The 25,063-nt window shown below is 43.7% G+C and overlaps 1 protein-coding gene and 1 long non-coding RNA gene across 2 annotated transcripts; one reads left to right on the forward strand and one right to left on the reverse strand.

Annotated features, from left to right (window-relative positions):
• Positions 1-479: 479 nt before the first annotated feature.
• On the reverse strand, positions 480-2,513 carry LOC309537980. Its single transcript, XR_014222076.1, has 2 exons — positions 2,194-2,513; positions 480-905 (listed from the first exon to the last, which is right to left on the reverse strand). It is a non-coding gene; the product is annotated as an uncharacterized lncRNA (long non-coding RNA).
• An 8,684-nt stretch (positions 2,514-11,197) lies between these two features.
• Positions 11,198-19,431, forward strand: LOC309537975 (uncharacterized protein). Its single transcript, XM_082233152.1, has 5 exons — positions 11,198-11,364; positions 11,930-12,037; positions 15,684-15,830; positions 18,528-18,659; positions 19,026-19,431. The coding sequence occupies exons 1-5, from the start codon at positions 11,316-11,318 to the stop codon at positions 19,187-19,189; spliced, it is 600 nt and encodes a 199-aa protein (XP_082089278.1). The 5' UTR covers positions 11,198-11,315; the 3' UTR covers positions 19,190-19,431.
• Positions 19,432-25,063: the final 5,632 nt, after the last annotated feature.

Raw genomic sequence — 25,063 nt, forward strand, 5'->3', positions numbered from 1 at the left:
ATCTGGGAGCTTGTGGGGCTTTTTTGGGAATTTTTATGATTTTCTGTGACCATTGGGCCAGGTGTTTTTTTTTTCTTCAATTTTTTTCCCCTGAGTTTGAATTTCTGAGTGCTGGCTGGCTGGGGGAACAGTTGGAGAGGTTTCTGCAGGAATCTGGGACCATTGAGCCATGTTGTTATTTTTTGAAATTTTTTTTTGTCTGGGTGGGGGAACAGTTGGGGAGGGGTTTGCAGCAGTTGGGGAGGGGCTGGGGGAGCAGTTGGGGAGGGGTTTGCAATTTCTGTGTGGTGGGTGGGTGGGTGTCTGTGGGAACAGTTGAGGTTTTTGAAGGCATTGGTGATTTTTGAAGCTTTTCCAAAACTTATTTTGCAGCCATTTGAGGTTTCTGAAGACTTCGGTGATTGATTGTTGAAGCTTTTCCAGAACTTCTCTTGCATCCATTTGGTAAGTTAAACTTTTAAAACTTTTTTGGGGGGTTTTGGATTTTGGATTTTGGGTTGGGGTTTTTGGGATTCAAGGACTTGGTTCTGGGTTTTAATTTCTGTGTGGTGGGTGGCTGGGTGCTTTTGAATTTTTTGGATTTGAAGCACATCACTGATTTTTTTTTCTTTTTCTGAGTTTACGAAGGTAAGAGCTGTGCTGCCATGGGACCCAAGAAGACTGCTGCTGCGGTGGCCGGCGAGAGGAAGAAGGAGAAGGTGACGCTGGAAATGAAGAAGGAGATCATCCGGAAGCACGACGGCGGAATGCGTGTGACGGACATCGCCAGGGAGTACGGGAGGAATCCATCAACCATCGGGACCATCCTGAAGATGAGGGAGAAGATCCTGGCGACTGATGCAGCCAAGGGAGTCACCAGGATCATGAAGAACCGCCCAGCTGTTCTGGAGGAGGTCAAGAAGTTGCTGCTCATCTGGATAGAAGAGAAGCAGCGTGCAGGGGTCACAGTGTCTGAGGCCGTCATTTGTGAGAAGGCCAAGGCCTTGCACGCTGACCTCATCCGGGAACAGCCAGGAACCTCAGGCGAGCCAGAAGTCTTCAAGGCAAGCAGAGGTTGGTTTGAATGGTTCAAGACAAGATCTGGCATCCACAGCGTGGTCAGGCATGGAGAGGCTGCCAGTTCTGATGTTCCTGCGGCTGAAGACTTTGCAGCGGAGTTCCTGGAGGTTGTGAAGACGGAGGGCTACGTTCCACAGCAGGTCTTCAACTGCGACGAGACCGGGCTGTTTTGGAAGAGGATGCCCAAAAGGACTTTCATCACACAGGAGGAGGCCAAGTTGCCTGGCCACAAGCCCATGAAGGACCGTCTGACCCTGCTCTTCTGTGCCAACGCAAGCGGCGACCTGAAGATCAAGCCCCCGCTGGTGTACCACTCGGAGAACCCACGGGCCTTCAAGAGACACAAGATCGACATGGAGCGGCTGAGTGTCATGTGGCGATCCAACAGCAAGGCTTGGGTCACACGTGTGCTGTTTGTGGACTGGGTCAATCTTGCTTTTGGCCCTGCTGTCAAGCAGTACCTGCTGGACAACGACCTGCCGCTGAAGGCTTTGCTTCTGATGGACAATGCTCCTGCCCATCCTAAAGGCCTTGAGGTGGACTTGTTGGAGGAGTTCAGCTTCATCAACATCATGTTCCTGCTGCCTAACACCACGCCACTGCTCCAGCCGATGGATCAGCAGGTCATCGCCAATTTAAAAAAACTCTACACCAAGGAGCTTTTCAGGCGATGCTTCGAGGTGACTGACTGCACCACCATCACCCTGCGGGAATTCTGGAAGGACCACTTCGACATCGTCACCTGCTTGAAGATGATCACCACGGCCTGGAATGGGATCAGCCAGAGAAATTTGAATTGCGCTTGGCGCAGCCTGTGGCCGGACTGTGTGGCACCAAGTGACTCTGATGCACCAGAGTCGTCAGTGGTGCAGGACATTGTTGCCTTGGGGAGGACCATGGGCCTGGAGGTCACGGAGGAGGACGTCTGCGAGCTGGTGGAGGAGCACGACGACGAGCTGACCACCGTGGAGCTGGTCGAACTGCAGGCAGAGGCTGCGCAGGAGCAGGCCTCACTGGAAGAGGAGGAAGCAACTGAGGAACGGCTGTCCTCCAAAAAACTGAGGGACATTTGCCTGAAGTGGAAGGAGGTGCAGACTTTTGCAGAGCAGCACCACCCTGAGAAGCACGTGGCACATGACGTTGGGAACATTTTTGATACGAGGGTCATGTCGCCTTTCAGGGAGGTGCTGAAAAGGCGGATGAAGCAACAGACTATGGACAGGTTCTTGAGCAAGAAGCAAAGAGTGGAAGAGGAGCCTTCTTCGAGTGGTCCCCCAGAGTCTTAGAAAATGTACTGTACACTTTGTTGATTTTTAAATGTTCTTCTGTCATGTTTATAAAGTTAATTTATTTTCCCTTCAATTTTTGAACTGCTCTTTACAGTATGTGTGACTTTAAAGAGCAGTTAATAAACTGTTGTTGTACCAAATTTGGCTTTGTTTGGACTTTTTTTGACCATAAAAGGTAAAGGTAAAGGTACCCCTGCCCGAACTGGCCAGTCTTGACAGACTCTGGGGTTTGTGCGCCCATCTCACTCAAGAGGCCGGGGGCCAGCGCTGTCCGGAGACACTTCCGGGTCACGTGGCCAGCGTGACAAAGCTGCATCTGGCGAGCCAGCGCAGCACACGGAACGCCGTTTACCTTCCCGCTGGTAAGCGGTACCTATTTATCTACTTGCACCCGGGGGTGCTTTCGAACTGCTAGGTTGGCAGGCGCTGGGACCGAGCAGCGGGAGCGCACCCCGCCGCGGGGATTCGAACCGCCGACCTTTCGATCGGCAAGCCCTAGGTGCTGAGGCTTTTACCCACAGCGCCACCCGCGTCCTTTTTTGACCATAGGAACGCATTAATTGATTTTCAATGCATTCCTATGGGATTTCGTGATTCGCAAGACGAAAAATTCGCTAGACGACAAAACTTGCGGAATGAATTAATTTCGTCTTGCGGGGCACCACTGTAAATCAGTTAGAAGAATTAATAGAGAAAATTGGAAATTAAAATTATATTTAAAAAACAACCCAGCATTTTCTATCTGGGTATTCACTCCCCCACCTTTTTCAATATAGGTCCAGGAAGGGTGTCTCTGTCCAGAAGTCCACACGGGGAACATTGGGCTTTAGCAGCTTTCCCATTGGCAGCCCAAGTGGGGTCAGTGCACTTGGTCCATGTTAGGGGTGACTCCCTATCAACCAACAGATGGGCTGCTTGATACCACATTGATACCCAATGCCTTGGCGAAATCCTACTTACTTCTGTATTCAATAAAGTTGTGGACTATTTCAAATTATTTCCTAACTCTTGTGGGGTTTTTTGGGGGAAAATTTTTTGGCCTTTACTGCGGCAGCATGTGCTAATGACAGCAAATTAGAGTAGATTTTGGGATGACGTGTCCTCAGAGGAGATTGAGAGATGACCTGATCCTGCAGGCTAAGTTCTTGCCACTTGAAGTTATTATGAAATCTGAGGGCAGCCATAATCTTAATTGTGCTGAAGTGGTGATCACCCAGTATACCTTGGAAGAAGAGTGGGTCCATTATGTACCTGCTGAAGAAGCATGGTTTCATCATATTATCTAAAATGACAAATTGCTTATATCCCTTGCTTGCTTAGAAGGAAGTGTTTGTGTGAGTGTCTCTCTCTGTATGTAAAGACACTTTTGATTGTTGTGTCATGGGGGCACCTGGTCATGCCCCCTCACAAACATGTGCCCAGGGGGTCATGCCCCCTCACAAACATGCCCCTCATGCTCCCACACTATGAAACTGCTAAAATGGGAACACTCAGAAACACACAACTGCAATAAGCTGGAGTTAATTGTCTCTAACTGAACAACCAGCCAACAGGATTCCTTATAAGAGTCAAATAAGCATATCAGCCTTATGTGTGTGGCTAAAACAGGCTGCAGAAAAGCAGAGAAGAGGAAACCTAGAAAGGGAGAAGGCTTGTGTGCCAGGGAGCATAATAAAATGAGGAAGGGGGAAGGTAGGAGTGAAGGTGATAATAGTGCGTGTGCATGTTCATTTCTGCAAAGGAGACTGCAGAGTGGGAGAGAGGTGAAGGAGTGGAAGTGGGGGACCTGTGTGCAAGGGAAAGTTGAGATGAGCAAAGAGAAGGAGTGGGAAAGGAGGCAAAGTACAAGAAGACTGTGCCAGGAGGGTTGCAAAACAAACAAACAAACAAACAAACAAACAAACAAACAAACAAACAAGAAGGGAGCAGCTGGCATGGAGACCTGGTGAAGACAAAAGCAGGGGCATGAAAGAGTCTGCAGAATAGGAGGGGGTGGCTTCCAAATTGGGTGGAAGGTGAGAAGGGGCAGATTAGTTGTAATCTGTGACAGGAGGAAGATACAGGAGGCAACCACACGTTGGCTTCCGTTCCAAGTGGGTTGCACAAAAAGAAGGGGAGGACGCATAGGGTGTAAAAGGGAAAATGGGTGCAAAGCAGGCCTGCAGAATAGAAGAGAGAAGTGGTCTCAAACATGGGTCCTTGAGAGGTTAAACTCGTGGCTAGTACTAGCTGCAGGGGGTGGGAATAGGGAGGTCTACGAATCTGATGTGCAGAGGGAGCAGAGGAATGCCTGAGTAACATCATGGAAATGTCAAAAAGAATTCCAAAAATCTACCCACCTATCTGCTTATCAAGAGGTTGATAATGCATAATAATAATCTTTTTTGTGGTGCAATGACCCATAACATGGATTCAGAATAAAATACAGATTCATACAGACAACCCCCAGGGAAGGAAGACGAAAGTGTTCTTTGTTTAGTCATGGGTATGTTGACTAAACAAATAACACTTTGGTCTTCCTTCCCTGGGGGGTTGTCTGTATGTATCTGTATTTTATTCTGAATCCATGTTATGGGTCGATGGACCGCAATAAAGATACTGAATAAAGTATTTAACTGCAGCTGACTTTGGGCTATAGTGCACAATTCTTCTGGAAATTTGCTACACAGTTCATGGCAACCAGGGCAGATTAGTATTATTTGATAGGCCACTGGAGATGCACTGAGGAGTCAGGGACATAAGAGGATCACTTCTGGACTGCACCAAAAGCTCATTTAGTTCAGGATCCTGTTCTCAGAGAGTTGAAACAGATGCCCTTGGGATTACCTCAAAACAAGGCATGAGCAGAGCAAACTCCCAGAGGCTTCTTGGCTTTCATACTGAGGCAAGGAAGAAGGGCTACCCCTATGCTATCCATATAATCAGTTATCAGTAATGAAGCACGTGAAAGTTAGTGGTTTCTTGCCAGGTGCAAAATAAGGATCAGGCAGACTCAGCAATGGAGAATAAGAAGGTGAAGTTTATTGCCAGGCAATAAGGACCCAGTTTGGAATTGCTTCCAAAAGGAACTGGGACCCCGATTGACAGAAATCCAGAGGTCTTTATACCTGAGCAAATCACAGCAAATCATAGATCATGAGACAACCATGATGGACTCACAATATTGTCAGCGAGAATCAGCCAATCAGCAAGCTCTTGTCACGCTACCAGCTCCTGGTCAAGCACAGGGTTCTAGTTCTGCTTTCCAATCTTTCAGTGACGCTTAGCCTAACCTTTCCCCCAGTTATGACAGGACAGGGAGTTTTGGAGTTTCTGATGTCCTGAGTGGTGTTCAAGCTCAGGAGTCAGATGAATCTTCTCTCTGAGCTTGAAAAGGGGGGAATGAGGCAAGGAAGAAGGGCTACCCCTATGCTATCCATATAATCAGTTATCAGTAATCAATATATTCAATATATATTCATATATGCTTACACAAATCAAGGTTTACAGTACTTTATAATCCATTTTGAATCAAAGGGAAGCTGTGCCTTAGCTAACTGCTTGGAACAGCAAAGTTAGGAACCGACCTTTCCCCTACAAACATCCGTGTACCCTGGACAAGGGGAAGACGTGAATCAGAGATTCTGGTACAAATTCCCCTCAGATACAGGCTAAATTAATCCACAGAACAGGAAGAGCAAAACCACAAAAACTCCAAAACTCCCTGTCCTGTCATAACTGGGGGAAAGGTTAGACTAAGCGTCACTGAAAGCATTGGAAAGCAGAACTAGAACCCTGTGCTTGACCAGTGCTTGACCAGGAGCTGGAAGCGTGACAACAGCTTGCTGATTGGCTGATTTTTGCTGACAATATTGTGAGTCCCTCATGGTTGTCTCATGATCTATGATTTGCTGTGATTTGCTCAGGTATAAAGACCTCTGGATTTCTGTCAATCGGGGTCCCAGTTCCTTTTGGAAGCAATTCCAAACTGGGTCCTTATTGCCTGGCAATAAACTTCACCTTCTTATTCTCCATTGCTGAGTCTGCCTGATCCTTATTTTGCACCTGGCAAGAAAACCACTAACTTTCACGTGCTTCAATACCAGAGGAAATGTAGCCATTCTGTCAAGTAACCTTCTCTCATAACAATAGAACCTGTGGACAAGCAATGAAACGGAAGGAGGGAAAATTCAGGACAGATGGAAGCAATAACTGCATCACACAGCAAGTATTTAATCTTTGGAATCTGGTATCAGAAGAAGTAATGGTGTCCAACAACTTGGATGTGTTAAATTGCAGATTACCCTCATCGTCCATTAATTTGTGTATTGATGGCTACTAAACTTGATGGTTATGTTCTCTTTCTGACATCTGGGGCAGTTTGGCTCTTAATGTCTGCTTCTGGGAACCAGCTGTGGGGAGAGTGGAGTTGTTCTCAGGTCCTGCTTGCTGGCTATGACAGGCATCTGGTTGGCCACTGTGAAAATGGTTTTCTTGAACAGATGGCCTGATTTAGCAGGCTGATGCAAGTTATGGCCAGCTGAAATTTCCTGCATATCTTCTTACAGCAGCCAAACTCCTAATTGGCTTCAAGTGGGGCTCACCCAGTGTACCTGCTGAAGAAGAGTCTTTCCATAATGTACCTGCCAAAAAACTGTGCTTTCATAATTTTCTCTAATTGAATACAATTGCTCATGTGCCTGACTGAGGGAAGCCAAAAGAGACAGCAGTTTGAGAAACTATGGGGCCCTTTTATAATATGTACCTAGAGTTGAGATCCCCTGTCCTGGGAACCAAAAGCAGCTCCATATCTCTCTATCTGGGATCTCAATAAACCATAAGAGAGGAGACTTTGACAGACCATGCACCCCCTTTATAATCGACATGGAGCAGGACTGTTGATACTTCATTTTTTATTTGATTTTATTTATTAAGGTTCTATCCCATCATTCCTCCCAAAGGAACTCAGGCTGAATATTTAACTGGTATTTCAAAGTGCAAGACTCCTGAGGGTGCCTAGCTGTCATTGGATAAGAAGCCAGATCTGTTAAAAATCTGCAAGAAGCAGAATTAGGTGTTAGACGTACAATCCTTATAGGATCAGTATTTTGTTTTCAGCCATATTCATTTATTGAAATGTATTGCAACCCCACCATTCCTCCAAAGGAACCAGGACAGGTGACAACAGAAAAAAGACACTAGTAAATATAAAAGAAAGATGTATATTAAGAAACTGTTTTTTTAAAAAAAAATCTTAAAAGGTTGAGAAACCATAAGAACATTGAAAATTAGCAATAACTGGTTCCAGATAATACAGTAAATTCAAGGCTGCTAGGAGCAGTGCCTTTCAGCTTTTAAATGCCTGGGAGAATAGAAATTTTCAAAATCCTCCAGAAAATGAAGAATGAAGGAGATGGATTTCCTTCAGCAGAAAGGCACTCCCTGTTTAGTGCTCATTTACGTTCAAGAAAACAGGCCTCTTTGTTGTGAAACAATTCTTCTTGGGGGTCTAAAGTTAAATCTGCTTCAGAAAAATAAGGCATCATTTCTCTCCCCCCTCCTTTCATTATTTTGGAGGAATAGAAACTTGGCTATATATAACTAATGCTTTGGCAGTTCTGACCTCAGATATCTCCCCATCACTTGCTCTCTGTATAATCTGGTGGCCACTGGCAGACTTTGGGGTCAAATTTCAGTGGCATCCTGTGAGACACCAAAATTTGTTGCCTCCCCCCATCTCTAACCTTGCATTCTATGTTGTTTAGTCATTTAGTCGTGTCCGACTCTTCATGACCCCATGGACCAGAGCATGCCAGGCACTCCTGTCTTCCACCGCCTCCCGCAGTTTGGTCAAACTCATGTTAGTTACTTCGAGAACACTGTCAAACCATCTCATCCACTGTCGTCCCCTTCTCCATGTGCCCTCAATCTTTCCGAACATCAGAGTCTTTTCCAGGGAGTCTTCTCTTCTCATGAGGTGGCCAAAGTATTGGAGCCTCAGCTTCAGGACCTGTCCTTCCAGTGAGCACTCAGGGCTGATTTCCTTTAGAATGGATAGGTTTGATTTTCTTGCAGTCCATGATCCTCTAAATCTGCCTCTGTGGTGCCTCATCACTGGCTAAATACCCAAATTCTATACAGCATACAAGGATGTGCAGCGATTCTGCTATTTCTGCTTTTTATAAGCCTTGAATCACACGAGGATTAGAATAGGTATCCTTTAGCTTTTGTTCTACAATTTTGTGAAAGAACTCAGCAAAATTGGATCCATTTGCTCATAATTTGAGAGGGGGACAAAAATACAAAATCTCCCCTTCTTCCTGGTCAAATATATATAATTAGGATATTCTGGGATCAAATCAGAAACGTCTGAAAATCTGGGACAGTCCCTGGAAAATAGGGACACTTGGAGGGTCTGAAACATTAGTCATGCCTCTGAACTAATTTTGGAAAGGATGCAGGATAGATGGGCCCTGAGTTTGTGGGGCTGGACTGTGGCCCAAGTTCAGTTCAGTTGTGTACATAGATGCATTTTCTGGTGTGTATGTATTAAATCATCCAGGGTGAGTGTCTGGAGATGGTTGCTGGATGGATGTCAGCTGACAGATTGAGGTTGAGTCCTGACAAGACAGAAGGACTGTTCTTGGGGGATGGGGTGTGTGTGGGGGGGAACTCCCTAGACCTGAATGGGGTAACTGTGCACGCCTGGAAGAAGCGGACTGTCTGGATCCCTTCCAGTCGGGATTCAGGCCTCATCATGGGACTGAAACTGCCTTGGTTGCACTGGTCGATGATCTCCGGGGGGCTAGGGACAAAGGTGAGAGCTGTTTCCTAGTTCTGCTGGATCTCTCAGTGGCTTATGACACCATTGACCATAACTTCTGGACCATCTAGAGGTGCTGGGAGCTGGGGGCACTATTATACAGTGATTCCGCTCCTTCCTCCTGGGCCATGTTCAGAAAGTGGTGATGGGGGTAAATGTTCAGACCCCTGGGCTCTCACTTCTGGGGTGCCTCAGGGTTCTGTCCTCTCCGCCATGCTTTTCAACATCTACATGCAACCGCTGGGAGAGATCATCAGGGGGTTTGGGCTAGGTTTTCAACAGTATGCAAATGATACTCATTTCTACGTCTCTTTCAAATCAGAACCAGTGAAGGCGGTGAAGGTCCTGTGTGAGTATCTGGAGGTGGTTGGTGGATGGATGGCAGCTAACAGATTGAGGTTGAATCCTGACAAGACAGAAATACTGTTTTTGGGGGATAGGAGGCGGGCAGGTGTGGAGGACTTCCTGGTCCTGAATGGGGTTAAAGTGCCCCTGAAGGACCAGGTGCGCAGCCTGGGAGTCATTTTGGACTCACAGCTGTCCATGGAGGTGCAGGTTAACTCTGTGTCCAGGGCAGCTGTCTATCAGCCCCTCCTGGTACGCAGGCTAAGACGCTACCTGCCCGTGGACTGTTTCGCCAGAGTGGTGCATCTCCCACTTGGACTACTGCAACGCGCTCTACGTGGGGCTACCTTTGAAGGTGACCCGGAAACTACAACTATTCCAGAATGCGGCAGCTAGATTGCTTACTGAGAGTGGCCTCCGAGACCACATAACACTGGTCTTGAAAGACCTACAGTGGCTCCCATTACATTTCCAAGCACAATTCAAAGTGTTGGTTCTGACCTTTAAAGCCCTAAACGGCCTCGGTCCAGTATACCTGAAGGAGCGTCTCGACCCATATTGTTCTGCCCAGACACTGAGGTACAGTGCCAAGGGCCTTCTGGCGGTTCCCTCACTGCGAGAAGCCAAGCTACAGGGAGCCAGACAGAGGGCCTTATCGGTAGTGGCACCTGCACTGCAGAATGCCCTCCCACCGGATGTAAAACAGAAAAACAACTACAGTGGTACCTCGGGTTAAGTACTTAATTCATTCCGGAGGCTCATACTTAACCTGAAACTGTTCTTAACCTGAAGCACCACTTTAGCTAATGGGGCCTGCTGTCACTGCCGCACCGCCGGAGCACGATTTCTGTTCTCATCCTGAAGCAAAGTTCGTAACCCAAGGTACTATTACTGGGTTAGCGGAGTCTGTAACCTGAAGCGTATGTAACCTGAAGCATATGTAACCTGAGGTTCCACTGTACCAGACTTTTAGAAGACATCTGAAGGCAGCCGTGTTTAGGGAAGCTTTTAAAGTTTAATAGACTATTGTATTTTAATATTTTGTTGGAAGCCGCCCAGAGTGGCTGGGGAAACCCAGCCAGATGGGCAGGGTATAAATTATTATTATTATTATTATTATTATTATTATTATTATTAAGATAACTGAATTCCTGGTATGACTCAGCATTCCTCATTAAAAATATAGCCTTGTATTAGTGGAGTCATGATGCGATTAATGAAGGTAGGGAAATTATTTTGCTGTGCATAAACAACATGAGTGGCTATACTATGTAACTAACACCTTTGAATTCTTTGCTCAGTATTTCCAAGATGATGTGTGTTCTAGCTACTTGAACCTAGAAGGAAATATTCTAATAGCAGTCAAACTCCAATTGTCTCAAAGGGGTGTTCATCCAGTGTACTTTCAGAAGAAGAGTGGTTCTGTAACAGTGGCTCCCATTGTGGTGAAATTGGGGTGGGATAGACTGGAAAGTTATTTGGTGAATTTTCATGGGCTTTCCAAAGGTGATTTAAGGATTTAAAATATATGTTTCTTATCCCTGAGAATGCAAAAGAAGAGGTAGCTGGCAGAATTTCACACAGTTCCCAAAAATGACTTAAAGCAATTTCTACTCCATGCTTTGTGTTCCAATATAAAATTACAAGATGTTTAGGAAAGCATGCAATCTCTACTGTCATCATTTCCCACCCCCTCACTGGATCAGTTCTGCCTAGGGCTCCTCTTCTTAGCCTATAAATCCCCCAAGGCAGCCTCTTCCTCCATCAGTTGCCTGCTTCTTTGAACTGAGTTCTCCTCAGCTTTTGATCTCTCCAGCACTATGAAGATCTTCCTGAGTACTTGTCTCTTCTTGGCCATCCTTTCTGAAGGTGAGTAGTAAGCTGCAATCTTGAATTGCTTTTTCAAATGGAGGGGGGATATGCAGTGGGCTAGAGAAGGCAAACTGATATTGGCTCTAGGAAGGATAAATGAAGCTAAAACTATTAGAATAGTGGGAATCTGGACTCCAAATTTTGGAAGACAGCCTTGTGGAGTGTACCTCTGTTTCATGAGGTTGGCTTTCTTCACATACAACATGAGTGCTGCATGTGAAAGTATTCAATGGGACTGCTAAAATCCCATTGTGCACCTCACTGTGTGTTGTGGGGGAGGACGTCTCTGCTTTAGTGTATGCATTCATAATAGTAAAATGGATGAAGACTGTGTGTCTCTCCATCTTTGTGTCTGGAGATGTTCCTGTGTGCGAGATAGGGGGAAGATGCGTGTCAGTGTGCATGCAGCCTCCAACCCGCTCATGTGGCTCTTGAGACCAATAAGATTGTGCATGTCTGGCTTGGTAGATTGTATCCAGGTGGGAATGTAGATTTCATTTTTCCACAACTGAGGAACTGATGTATTTGGCACTGAATATTTCTTCTTCTCTTCTCTTTACAGTAATAGCTAAGCAATGTAAAGTAAGCAAAACAAATCAAAAAACATCAGGAACTTGTGAAACTACCAAAGGTGGCAGTTGCTATACTCGTACTACTGTCAGTAATATGAGTGAGTATAAAGCCTTTGTGTAAGATTATACCTAAGTGTGCGGGTCCAACATTTCGACCCTGGGATATCTAGGGGGAAGCCGCAGAATGCTGATCTCACCCAATGTTGTAGAATTCATTTTTTTCAACAATTAATTAAATATCAGTAGAATTATATAGGTGTTTGTTTGTGTGTGTGTGTGTGTGTAAAATGTACCAATGATTACAATAAAAAGTGGTAGCATCCTTTTCAATAAAAACAGGAATTCCCCAAAAGCCTGTTGGGACAAGGAGGTCTTCACCTGCCAGGAGAAGGACAAGACGGGAGGCAATCTAGCTTCTCCTGGGAGGGAGTTCCAGTGTTGGGAAGCAGGCACTGAGATGGTTCTTTTCCATGTCAATAAGTAATAAAGTGTGCCACCTCCCCCCCCACCTTTACAAAGGTCAGCCTCTTAGCCTTGGAGAACCACTGGCAACCTTCTTCTGAGCTTTGCCAACTGATTAAAGTTAATACATTCTGAATGAATATTCAGGCCTCAGCTTTCTCTGGCTTTTGCCTTACAGCTCCATCACCAACTGGTTTTCCCAATGGCCAAATCCTAAGTAACAATACCTCACTGGCAGGTGACTCTCCACTCATTAGCACCCAACATAATCAGAGTCTACTCTTTGTGGGTTCAGACACAAGTGATACAGTGGTCAGGTGTACAGCCAATGATGAATACAAGGAGACATGTGTTGGTTTCAGATTAGTCCACAACTTTATAGATTATAGTTGAAAACAGGTTTGGTGCAGGCATTGAGTATGTAACCAATGATCAATCAGTCCACCTGCTGGTTGAAAGACAGTTGGGGTTTACCAATGTTAGGGTTCACCTATGGCAACATCTAGCAAACCCCAAGAATTTACTGGTAAGGGTTGCCCCTGAGCTGGGTGTAGGGACAAAGATTGCAGTCTTCCCAGATGGCATGAGGTTTTGGGGGACAGGGGCTTGCCATCCCATTGCTGGGTAAATTCAAATGGTTCAGAGACTGGAGGTATAATCCAAATGATACAATTCTATGGAATTACTATTTTCTCTATCATTCTCCTGTTTTTTAAAAAGGAAAATGGTTCCATATTCATTTCAACATGGTACCTTTCTTAGGTAGAATATTTTATACTTTTTAAATTTTTTAATGCTTTATTAATTTTAGAAACATAACAAAACAAATAGAACACAAAACAATATGCATCAACCATCAAAAGGCAATTGAGTAATTAACACTCTACACACCGTACATACATACTGAAAAAGAAAAGTTTAAGTTCATCCATCGCTATGACTTCCAATCCCCCCACTGTGGTTCCTAAATTTCATTACTCTGTGCACTTAACTCTCTCCTAAATTCCTCTGTTATTTTAATTATGTAACAATTTCTTAATTCATGCACAAATTATTCCAGGCCTGCCAAAGAATTTATATCATTACAATGTTCTTTTAAATATTCTCTGTAGATATTCCACTCTCTATTGAATCTTTGATCTGTAGGTTCTTGGAATCTCGCTGTTAATCTTGCTAGTTCTGTATATTCTAGCTTTTTATTTTGCCAATCTAATTTTGAGGGGATAGAATCCCCTTTCCATACCTTAGCAATTAGAATCCTAGCTGCTGCTACCACATACATAAAGATTTTCCTTATCCTTTTTGGAATTTCATTGCTCATTATACCTAGCAGAAAGACTTTGGGCTTCTTTGGGAAGGAATATTTAAACATAAGTTCATTGTAAATCATTTCCCAAAATTCCCTGATTTTTTTTGCCGTGCTACCACATGTGGATCATGGTGCTGTCCATCTCCCTGCATCTCCAACAGATGCTTGATCTAGATTTTTACATTCTGGCTAGTTTTACAGGTGTTAAGTACCATCTGTAGAGCATCTTTATGCAATTCTCTTTCAAATCATAGCACGCTGTGAATTTTAGGTCCTCCCTCCACAACCTCTCCCATGATTCCATCTGGATGTTGTACTCAAAATCTCTGGCCCATTGTACCATGACAGATGTTACTCCTTCCTCCTTCACCTCCCAGACTGTACAAGTAAAAGTGTTGTGTGTGTGTGTGTGTGTGTGTGTGTGTGTCTTTCTCAAGTCTTTCTCAAGTCTTGAAATTTCTGTGGAAAAGCCTTTCTGTTTGTCCTTTTGGAATGTTTCATTTAGCTAAAAATACTGCAACCAATCAGTCAAATGTGTCCAAATTTCTTTAAATTTCTTTAATCTCTCAGGTAGAATATTTTATACCCACACAGGAGGAATTACCTACTTTCAGTAACAAGTGCTATACCAGTATGGGGGGGAAACTCAGACTCACTCCCCACATATCTAATAGTGACATCTCAATACTTTCCAGCTTGCAGCAATCATATAAGGGCGGGACAACATGGAATTACTATGCTGCTTATGCCACCCTGAAAAGTATTTAATGCACCCTATGTTTGATTTATGGGTACTGTTTGCAGTGATTTTATTAAACTCACAATTTAAGATTTATTTTTACATAACTTGAACATTGCTCACAACTTACCCTTCCTTGACTAGTGTAATTAGCAAAATGAAGCAATTACTTTGTGTTAGGTGGTTTCTATTGCTTTTCTTTCTTGCTTCAATGGCAAAGTGTATCATCATTTTTAACTTTTATTTAATCTATTGGCATTCTCATGTTTGTAGGGAAAACATTTAAACCCACAACTCAAGAAAATTAAGCTGCAAATACTATTATCTAACTGAAGCATAATGCATAACAATATTCAATATTTAACATTTTTTTCCTTTTCATGTTCTTTTCATGTTCTTCATTTCCCCCCATATTCTGGCACACAGAATGGTACAATATCACAGGAGATAAACAATTCTGCACTCCTGGAAAGGAGGGATGGAATGGAGATTCTCAGATCAATCAGAAAGAATTTACCTGATCCTAGCCCCATCAAATGAACATTGTACAATGCCCCACCACTTGTTCTGAAAGCAAGCTGCTGCTGCCAAATAGGCCTGCAGTATATAGAAACAACCTAAGCCTCAAACCCTTTTGGTTACACCCTGGCAGCAGCTGAAGACACACACACACACACACACACACACATATGAAAAAGGAAAACCTTTGCAGACATTTCCCCGTAGCAAGATGCATGGAAAAAGATTTATTCCCTTAAGATAGCCGGTCAGAAGTGAGATCAAAAGAAGGAGAAAAATAGAGGAAAGAGAAGTCTGTATTCTCCACTCTCAGAGATATATATTACATAGTATAAGACAGCTTCTTGAGTCAGCCAATGGATCAACTAGCTGGATATCCATTGGGTGGCAGATCAACCTATTCCAGGCCCTTGCCATTTTGTTTGTGCGGAAAATACAGTCAATCATGTCTCATTTAAGTGCAACTTTTAAAGGAACGATCCTGGAATATTCACATGGTTGGCAGAAGAAATTATACTGTAATTATCAGGTGATTCTGGAAGAAACCTCTTTAAGGATTAGCTTGCTAAATTCGGTGCTTGTGAGATACTTTTTTTCTTTATTCACCCATTTGCTCAATGTATGTATATAAGGGAGCATCACAAACATTTCGTTCAGGAGAGTAATGATTTGAATTTTTGCTGATCTAGGTATTCCTTCTAATGTTCTCTCACAGATGGCTCTGTTAAGGTCGATTCTGAATCGGGATGTACTACAGATTGCAGCACGCAGAACTATAGTTTCACCAGAGAAGATGGTCGTTTCCTGACTAATTTCAGGGACTGTTGTCATGGTAGAAAGTGCGTCGAGAAATTTATGAAACGTAAGTATATGCATATTTGTATATACCATTGGGCATAAATAGCATTGAGGCTTTAGGGGTTTTGCATGATTGCCCTTAGACAAATGATATCATATAGCTGACACTGGAAATCTTAGATGAAGCCCAAGGTGAAGCTTCCCTGCAGCTGGTTAGAGGACACTAAAGGTGGTCCCCATGCTGTCTCTTAGTAAGATAAAAGGTAAAGGTAAAGGACCCCTGGATGGTTGAGTCCAGTCGAAATCAACTATGGAGTTCAGCACTCATCTCGCTTTTCAGGCAGAGGGAGCTGATGTTTCTCTGCAGACAGCTTTCCAGATCATGTGGCCAGCATGACTAAACTACTCCTGGTGCAACGGGACACTGTGATGGAAGCTAGGGCTCATGGAAACAGTGTTCCCCTAATAGAAACAAAATAAAAAAAAATCCTTCCAGTAGCGCCTTAGTGACTAAGTTTGTTATTGTTAGGAGCTTTTGTGTGCATACACACTTCTTCAGATAGTTTCCCTAGTAGTAACTCCACCTCTGGAACACCAGCTACAGGGTGACATTCTGGCTCTTCTAATATGGTGTGGCAGGACCCCTCAACCATGACCTTGGGGAACAGGAATCTGAAAACTTTCAGTAATGCTCCACAGATTGAAGGAAATAAAGTGAAAAGGACAAAAGATAAACAACTACCTGACATTTAGAAGACATCTGAAGGCAGCACCGTTTAGGGAAGTTCTTAATGTGTAACATTTTAATGTATTTTTAATCTTTGTTGGAAGCTGCCCAGAGTGAATGGGGAAACCCAGCCAGATAGGCGGAGTACAAATAATTAATTAATAATTAATTCATAACAAGAAAGCAAAAGCCAATTAAAAATGCAAAGGCCTCAAATAACAGGTTTAACTTCTATTGACAGTTTGCATTGCTAGGGAAGGAAGGGAAGTCTCCCAAACTAACCCAAGCAAATAAAAGGGAGTAAAAGACAAAGAATAGCTTGAAGTCCAAGACTAAACCAGCAACTAATGCAGGCTGAGAAAAGAGGATGGGTCACTTTCCTATTCTCCCTCCCCTGACTGTAGATGCAGGTGCAGGATAGTTGCACAAGAAGCCATGCAGGGTCTTTGGTTATTTAAGTGTTCTTTAAGTGTTATGTCTCATCTTTAGAGATAATAGCTAGATCTACATCATCAGCATAAGGAATTCCTGAAACAGAATGAAGTGGAAATGTCGCAACCATCTCACAGGACTGCGAACTGAGGCCTAGGAATCATAGAAATATAAATTTTTGAAAATTCATCTGGCAGGGGGAAAGACCAAGGATCAAATTTAAAATACTAATGGATGTTAAGGAAAGAGATGGATTCTCATTGCCAGATTTAAAATTATATTATGAAGCACCTGGCTGATTTGGTTAAAGAAATGGATATCTTTACAGAATACAAATTTGTTAAATTTGGAAGGACATGGGAATCGGTGTGGGTGGTACGCTTACCTGTGATATGGGAAGGTAAAGGCACATTGAGAATTTTTAAATAATTGTATAAGGAGAAGTTTGTATAGTGTGTGGACCTGATATCAAGTCTTACATGAATGAAAAACATATCGGGTTTTTTTAGGAAATGCAAGTTTAATTGAAAAAGTTAGAAGAAATCCAAGATGGGTGATACCCAAGCTCATAATCCTTCTGACTTTTCCAATATTTTCAAATTAATGTGTATTTTTGAAAACATGTATTAAAAGGTTTTATGGATCAAAGTTTTGACTTTGTAAAGGTTCTGCTTGAAGGAAGAGAAAAATTTATTATAAAAAGGTATAAAATGTTATTAGAATGGGAAACAAAAAATGAGCTGGTTAAACCTGCAACGATAAAATGGGCTAAAGAACTAAGACATAAAATAGAAATGGATGGGAAAGGTTGTGAAAAATTGATATGAAATATACTTCCTGTTATACTCCCAAAGGAAATAGTATGAAAATAATGTATAGATGGTATTTATCACCTAACAAATTGGCTAAAGGTTGTAAATAATTGTGGAAGCATAAATGGTACATGGAACTTTCTTTTATATGTGGTGGACTTTTAAGAAGGTGAAAGTTTTTTGGCAAATGTTATATGATGAGATATAAAAGATGTCTAAAGTGATTATATACAAAAACAAAAAACAAAAAAGCAGAAAATTTTCTCTTAGAGATTATAGGGGAAGAAGTTCCAAAAAAATGTATTTTAAGTTGTTTATGTATGTAACAACAGTGGCTAGGATTCTCTAAGAACAAAAATGGAAGGAAGTAGAAGTTACCACCAAAGAATGGATAAGTAAGGTGATGGATTATGCAGAATTGGCAAAGTTAACAGGCAAAATAAGAGAATCTAAGGATGATTGCTTTGTGGAAAAATGGAAGCCCATTTCAGACTATTTAAGGAAATTATTGTATGATGAAGTCACAAGCAGGATTTGAAATATGAGCAGCATAAGAAATTAAAGAATAAAGTATTGATGCGTTGGTATAAGAAATAGAAGGTATTGTGCAGCAGAGGGAAAGAAGTAAAAAGACTGTGGAAAATGGGGTGGGGAGTCTGAAAAATTGATTATGCATTGATTATATCATTTTTTGTAAATTTAATAAGAAATTATTACACTGTAACAAAAGGAAGAGAGGGAGGAAAAATGGTCTGAAACCGTGTGTTGATTTTGGGGTTGTTTTCCACAGAGCCGAAACGTCAGTTAAATGGGAAGGTGTGTCCGACCTGTTTTCCTTCTCTCTCAAAAGCCTGTGAGGGCTCAAAGACCATCCAGTGTTATAATGATGAGACCCAGTGCGCTGAGTTTGTTGTTGCTCATGGTAAGTAGCACTGCCAACCAATGAGGTGGAGACAGGGTGGTGGACTGCTCTCTTGCTCTGTTTGTGGCTTTCTGTCAGAAAATGCTCTATGTGTATTGGTAGGGGAAAGTTCTATTTTTCTGAAACCATAACTGTGGTAATGATCTTTGCTTTGCATGTATATAGATGAGACTATATTCCTGGGGTGGGAATATCTACATTTTAAACATCCATGTCAAATGGATCACATGTATGGTTCTGAGATGCTTTCTATACTTGCTCAATACACTTTATAAACAATAAAATGTTCCGATTCTCTCTTCTGCACAAAAACTCACCTGTTACTGCCCAGGCACTCATGTGAAAATGTCTCTTTTTCTTTACTAGATGACAGTGCAATTCCTGACAAGCATTTCTACGGCTGTGCATCACCAACGTTTTGTAAATTGACCAAGAATTTAATGCATAATGGTATCCTTTCAGGCACTATAACCAGAGCACGATGCTGTGATACTCTGCCTCCCCTAAAGCAGCTCAACTTTGAAGGATAGTTAGGAGAGAGCAATGACTTCTTCCTTTTGGATCACACTGTTTCTCGCAGCAGCTAAGGTGGAGGGTGCTTGCCTGGTGGTGGGAGAGGAAGAGCGACTGCCATTCACAGGACTCCTGAGTCTTTTATTTGGCTTGTAGTGCAGGGTGAATGGGATGCAGGGAATAGAGAAGCTAAAGTAGGAAAGGGGGCTTGCAGGCTCATGAAAATATGTTATAGGGGTTAAATTTATCTTTGTTCATAATCAAAATAAATTGGTGTGGCAAATAAAAACCATGTTCTGTCTCTGTATTCATCAAATTAAGAATATTTGTTATCTGCGGTGGCAAAGAGGAGTGTTTATAAAAAGAACAAATGGGTAATGATTAGTTATTTTATTGATTTATGATATATTTATACCACTCTATATTTCAAAGAAATCTGAGTTGCTTACAATATCAGAAGGGCATCACAAAAGTTCAAACAAATACAATGAAAAGCTCCCCACCCAACTTATCATGAGGAAACATTGAAGAAAGCTCTAAAATGCAGTCCATTGTTTGCATTTGCAGCTGCTTTTTTGAGATTTGCCACGCTGCACTAGGCACCCAGTGCAGACTACTACTGTTTGGCAGAATTCTGGAGAGCCAGTGAGAGATTCAGGAGTCAGGAACATAAGAGGATTTTTGCTGGATTGCATCAAAGGCCCCTCTAGTTCAGCATTCTGCTCCCAGAGTGCCTAACCCCAGAAAACAAGGCATGAGCCCAATAGCCAATAGAGGAAACTGCAGTATTTTAAGTGCAGAAATGTTTTAATTTATGTATTGCAATTAGAGAAGCATGAAGGGGAAAGAAAGCCCTAGATTAATAAATGCAACTGTGTGTGTGTACACAAACACATTAAAAAAAAACAACTTTAAAAAACAAACATTACAAAAACAAACTTTAAAATACATACATACATGCATCCATACATACATACCCTTCGACATTTCTCCATACAGCAGTTCTGAGAATGGCAAATTCCACATCTAGGCTCATCAGGAAATGAATTGAATATAAAAATGTCAATATCATTGACACCGGTATAGAAATATATGCTGTGACCATATTTGCATTATTGTGTACATTGACCTCAACTCACAAAGGGTATTTTAGATTTAGAAAAGTTGCAGAAAAGGGGAATCATGATGCTGAAGGGGATGGAATAACACTCACACAAGGAAAGATTACAAAATTTGGGACATTTTAGCTTAGAGGAAAGACAAAAAAGAGAGGTGAGAAGCCTATTTAAGATTATGCATGCCACAGAAAAAAAGGATATAGAAGACTTCTTCAGCTTCTCTGATAATGCTAGACACAGAAGGAAATGGAATCCTGGAATATTCAGGACAGATCAAGGAAGGTGCTTTTTCAAAGTGTCCATAGTTAAACTATGGAAATCATAAAATGAAAAACGTAAACTTCGCTGGATCCAGCAATGTAAACAGGTTCCAGCATCACAGGATCACTGGGAAGATAAATATACTGAAGCCTTATTTACCTAGGGATCCATTAGCCACGCCATCCCCTGGACCTCGGAGGGAACAAAAGTACCAGGAAAGCAAAAATCTTCTTTGGAGAAAAGAGTTTATTGAAAAATCTGTGCACAGAGACAAGGTCTGTACCCAGAGACAACCAGCTGGATAGTTCCTGAAAATACACTGGCTGTAAAGCAATTCACTTCAGCACACTCTCTTATACCCGCAGACTTCCCCTATCGGCTAGCAAATATTGCTTGCTAAACACAAAATATCGCCTGCTAGACATTCCTGTCTTTCTGCTAACCAAGCACTCCCTCCCCTCTCCTTCATACACGTGTCTCTTTTGCTAGGTAAGCATTAGTAAGCATAAGACAGGAAAAGGGGCCTCTTTAGCAACAGGTCTGGTCGGTTATTGCTTACAGTAGCAGCTTCTGCTAGCTAGCAAGGCAGGAAATGAACTTTTGCCCTGCCAACCAAATTTAGCACTTCAGTCACTGGCAGCGTGCTAACTGTCTGGCCAAAATTTGCAGAAGTTGCAGAAGTAAGATTTCTTAGGTACAGAATACAAAGCACAGAAAATATTGAGAGAAACCTTTCCCATCTTCCTTTACTCCCTCCTCTTCTTTTGAACAATCTATTACTTAGATTCGTTCTGGGGTAGGGGTCTATATTCTCTCATTACAGCAATCACGCGAGGTCCCACCATATTCTGCAAGCATTGCATCAAGCAGGGAATACAAAAGCAAAGAAGCAATAGAAGCATTATTGGGCCCACCAGCATGGTAAATATTCTCCCCATCCATCCACCTGGGAAGATGCTATCCAACCAAGACATATCCCAGCCCTCCCAAATTTGTACAGGGACATGTGCCACCTTTTCAATGCTAGCCGCCAGATCACGGATAGCCTCGCCATGGTCTGAAACGTTGAAGCAACATGCTCCATTTCAGCCATTTGTAACCACCTATTGTAGGGGTTATGGGTACCCCACTTAGTCATCAAACGGGAAATGTCGGCAAGGGAGGTCGGGGGACTTTTTCCTGCCTTGTGCCAATACACATGTGGGCTCTCCAACTAGAAAGAAAAGGAGAATCATCAAAGGTATAGATGGATTACGTTTCTTCCCACAAATACGATACCGTTCATGCCAACAGAAATACGAGAGCATCCATATGACAAGGGCGGTACATATCATTCCTACCCACCAAACCCAATATCTCCATGGTTCCTCCCACCAATATTCAGGGGGTGTGCTCATTGTTGAAGAGCCCACTGATATTTGTGCCCGACTACCTGTTGAGCCTCAAGGATGAGAGCCCACCGGTGAGCTGATGCTCCCACTATGTGGGTCAATTTTTCTACTAGCCCTGTTGGGTGGATTGAACTCTCGTGCTGCCTCCCTAGTGACCAGAACATATGGAAGCTGAAATCCTGGGGTGGCAATTCTTACTGGCACTTGTTTAGTAATTTCAATGCACACCTGGCTAAGGCTCCCACCCCTGCAATACTTGCATTAAGATAGGTTCTGTCCCATCTATCACCTGGGTTAAGAGTAGGACCTGGTCTATCAAATGAGGTTGGTACAGTGCTCTACCTTCCGGATAACAGTTGACTACCCTCCCACAACAGCAAGAGCGGTACAGAACTAGATAGATTTCGATCGTCTCTGCAGCTTCCCGTAAGAGTACTGTCCACGCGTGCTGGTCAGTGGTGTGGGAGAGGAGCCACAACGGGGTAGTGGGGTGTCTCAATACGGTAATCTCATCAAACCCCAGTTTCCAATAGCCAAGGAGCACGCCATCTCTTACCACCGGCAAGACGAACCAGTCGTAGCAGAGGCCAGCAGGCCAATAAGGGCGGTATGGTTCGGTAGGGTCAGGGCAATAAGACATAGAGCAAGTCAATAAAGAATATAAGAGAGAAAAGAGAAAGTCTTTGTAACTGTCCTTGTGATGATTAGTCGTTGCCCGTGGCCTAACGCTTTTCAGACACAAGGTGATGATCAACTTCAGAGGGTCAGCAGGATTTCTTTTGCAAGTCCAGACACCTTTCTTCAGATGCGTGTGATGTACCCAGGGGATCACCTCGATTACTTTCACTGCAGTTGGGGATGAGGGGGTCGCCAGACGCTGTCACTCAGAGGAACTGGTGAACCGGCTCAGCGAGACTGCCGCGGGACTGCAGGTGTACGCTCGAGGGAATACCTGGAAAGAAAGCAAACACACACAACAAACACAGGGATTGCACTTGTTCTTGGGTGATGTGATCTCCCATCTGCCCCAAACTGGCGGGGATGCCTCGGACGAAAGGGGTTGGCCTGCCATATAGAAGTTCACAGGGTGATAGCTCTCAGTCTCTTGGTTGGCGCACAGGGCACATATTGGGATATAGAATATTCTCCCAAGGTGTGCTTTAGCAGCTGGGCCTCCCAAATGGGTGGACTCGTGGTAATTCTTTACAATTGTGCTGGCCAGATGTTGGGGCACAAAAACATGGCTGTCTGGTCCTTCCTGGAGCGTTGCTCCTTCTTGGCTGGTCCACTGCTGTTCATCAAGGGTGTAACGTGGTTCCACATCATCTGGAGTGAGTTCTGGTACCAATATCAAAAGTTCTGGTGGTGCCTCTAAATTGGCTGGAGAACAAATGTCTACGTTGAGGGCGCTGCCTGCGGGCGCCCCTCCCATCCAATTCTTCACCGTGCGTAGAGATATCAGCCTCTGGAGTGATATCAGCAAGGCAGTCGTCACTGGAGGGGATCCTCAGGATGCTGAGACACAGTCCAATCTGAAGCAGCTTTCTTCCTTGAATGTGGTGGACCCAAGGGGTGGTGCCAGCGATCTTCACAGCTGTGGGCGTGTCCAGCACGGTCGCAGTGGTGCCTGGGACCAGTCTTATCCACACCTCGTCACTTGGCTCAAACTGGTCACGCAAGGAGTTCGGGCCTGGGTTGAGAGAGAGAATCTCGAGAGAAAGACTGTACATAATTGTTCAATTCCACATCTTGAGCAGGGATAGGTGAAAGCATGCACACATAAGGAACCGGTCTCCCAAACATCACTTCAAAAGGGTGACAAGTGAATACGTTTCAATGGGAGGCTACAGACTCTAAGCAAAGCCAAGGGCAACATGAACACCCAATTAGACCCTGTTTCTTGGGTCAGTGGTTTTTCAAAGTCCTTTTCATCCTTTCCTCCTTTCCAGAACTCTGGGGTCTATAAGCAGTATGCAGCTTCCAATTGATCTGGAGCGCTTTAGCCAGTCCCTGTATGACTGCATGAACGAATGCTGGTCCATTATCAGATCCTATGGACCTTGGCAATCCATAGCGAGGGATGATTTCCTTAAGCAGGCACCTGGTTACTTCAATTGCCTTTTCAGTCTTTGTTGGCCATGCTTCGACCCATCCGGTGTAGGTGCACACTGCCACCAGCAGGTAGCGATATAGTCCACAACGGGGTAATTCAGTGAAGTCCACAACAAGATCTTCCATAGGTGCAGTTCCACTATGCTGAACTCCCGGGGGAGCCAGTGGTCCGGTTCTGGGATTATTCTTTTGACATAGCAGACATTTCCTGGAAACCTGGGCTGTCAGTTGATAAAGGTGGGCTATATAGAAACACTTTGCCAGCTGCTTGGTGGTAGCATCTGGTCCCATGTGGGTTGACTCATGGTATCTCTGAGTTATCTGCCGAGACAGGGACTCTGGAATCCATATCCTGTCATCAGGGGTGAGATACCATCCTTCTTTGGTCAATGTCAGCTCCTGGGCATCTGCAGTGTCCCTTTCCTGTTGTGTGTAAGCCGGCTTGTCAGCGGTGCTTAAAATTTCTTCTGGGATCAGTGCTCCAATGATCGGAGCTGGGGCCAGTTCCCGGGCTGCTTCCTTGGCCACCTTGTCTGCCAGTCGATTTCCTCTGGCCACTTCCCCTGGTCCAGTTGTGTGTCCATAACAATGGATAACTGCTACTGCTTCGGGCTCCCATACAGCATCCAGAAGGTTCAATAAGGCTTGTGGGTGGGCCACCTGGTTTCCTCTGGAGGTAAGCAAACCTCTTTCTTTCCATAAGGCTCCATGGGCATGTAAAGTCAGGAATGCATACTTAGAATCTGCATAAATGTTTATCTTCTGTCCCTTTGCCAGGCTCAGGGCTCTGGTAAGCGCAGTTAGTTCTGCCAGCTGGGCCGATGTTCCAGGCGGGAGTGACTATAACATCTGACACTTTCTCATCTTTGCTTGGGAGAGGAAATAGGTACCCTTCATGTCAAGCAGTGCTGGGACTGCGTGTGGAGTCACACAAACAGTGTCTTGACCAAAAGTAAATTTGTCTGCTTTGTTCAATAGGGTGGCTACTGCCACAACTGCTCTCATACAG

The sequence above is a fragment of the Podarcis vaucheri genome (assembly GCF_965113315.1).
Source record: "Podarcis vaucheri genome assembly, chromosome: 7".
Classification (NCBI taxonomy): domain Eukaryota; kingdom Metazoa; phylum Chordata; class Lepidosauria; order Squamata; family Lacertidae; genus Podarcis; species Podarcis vaucheri.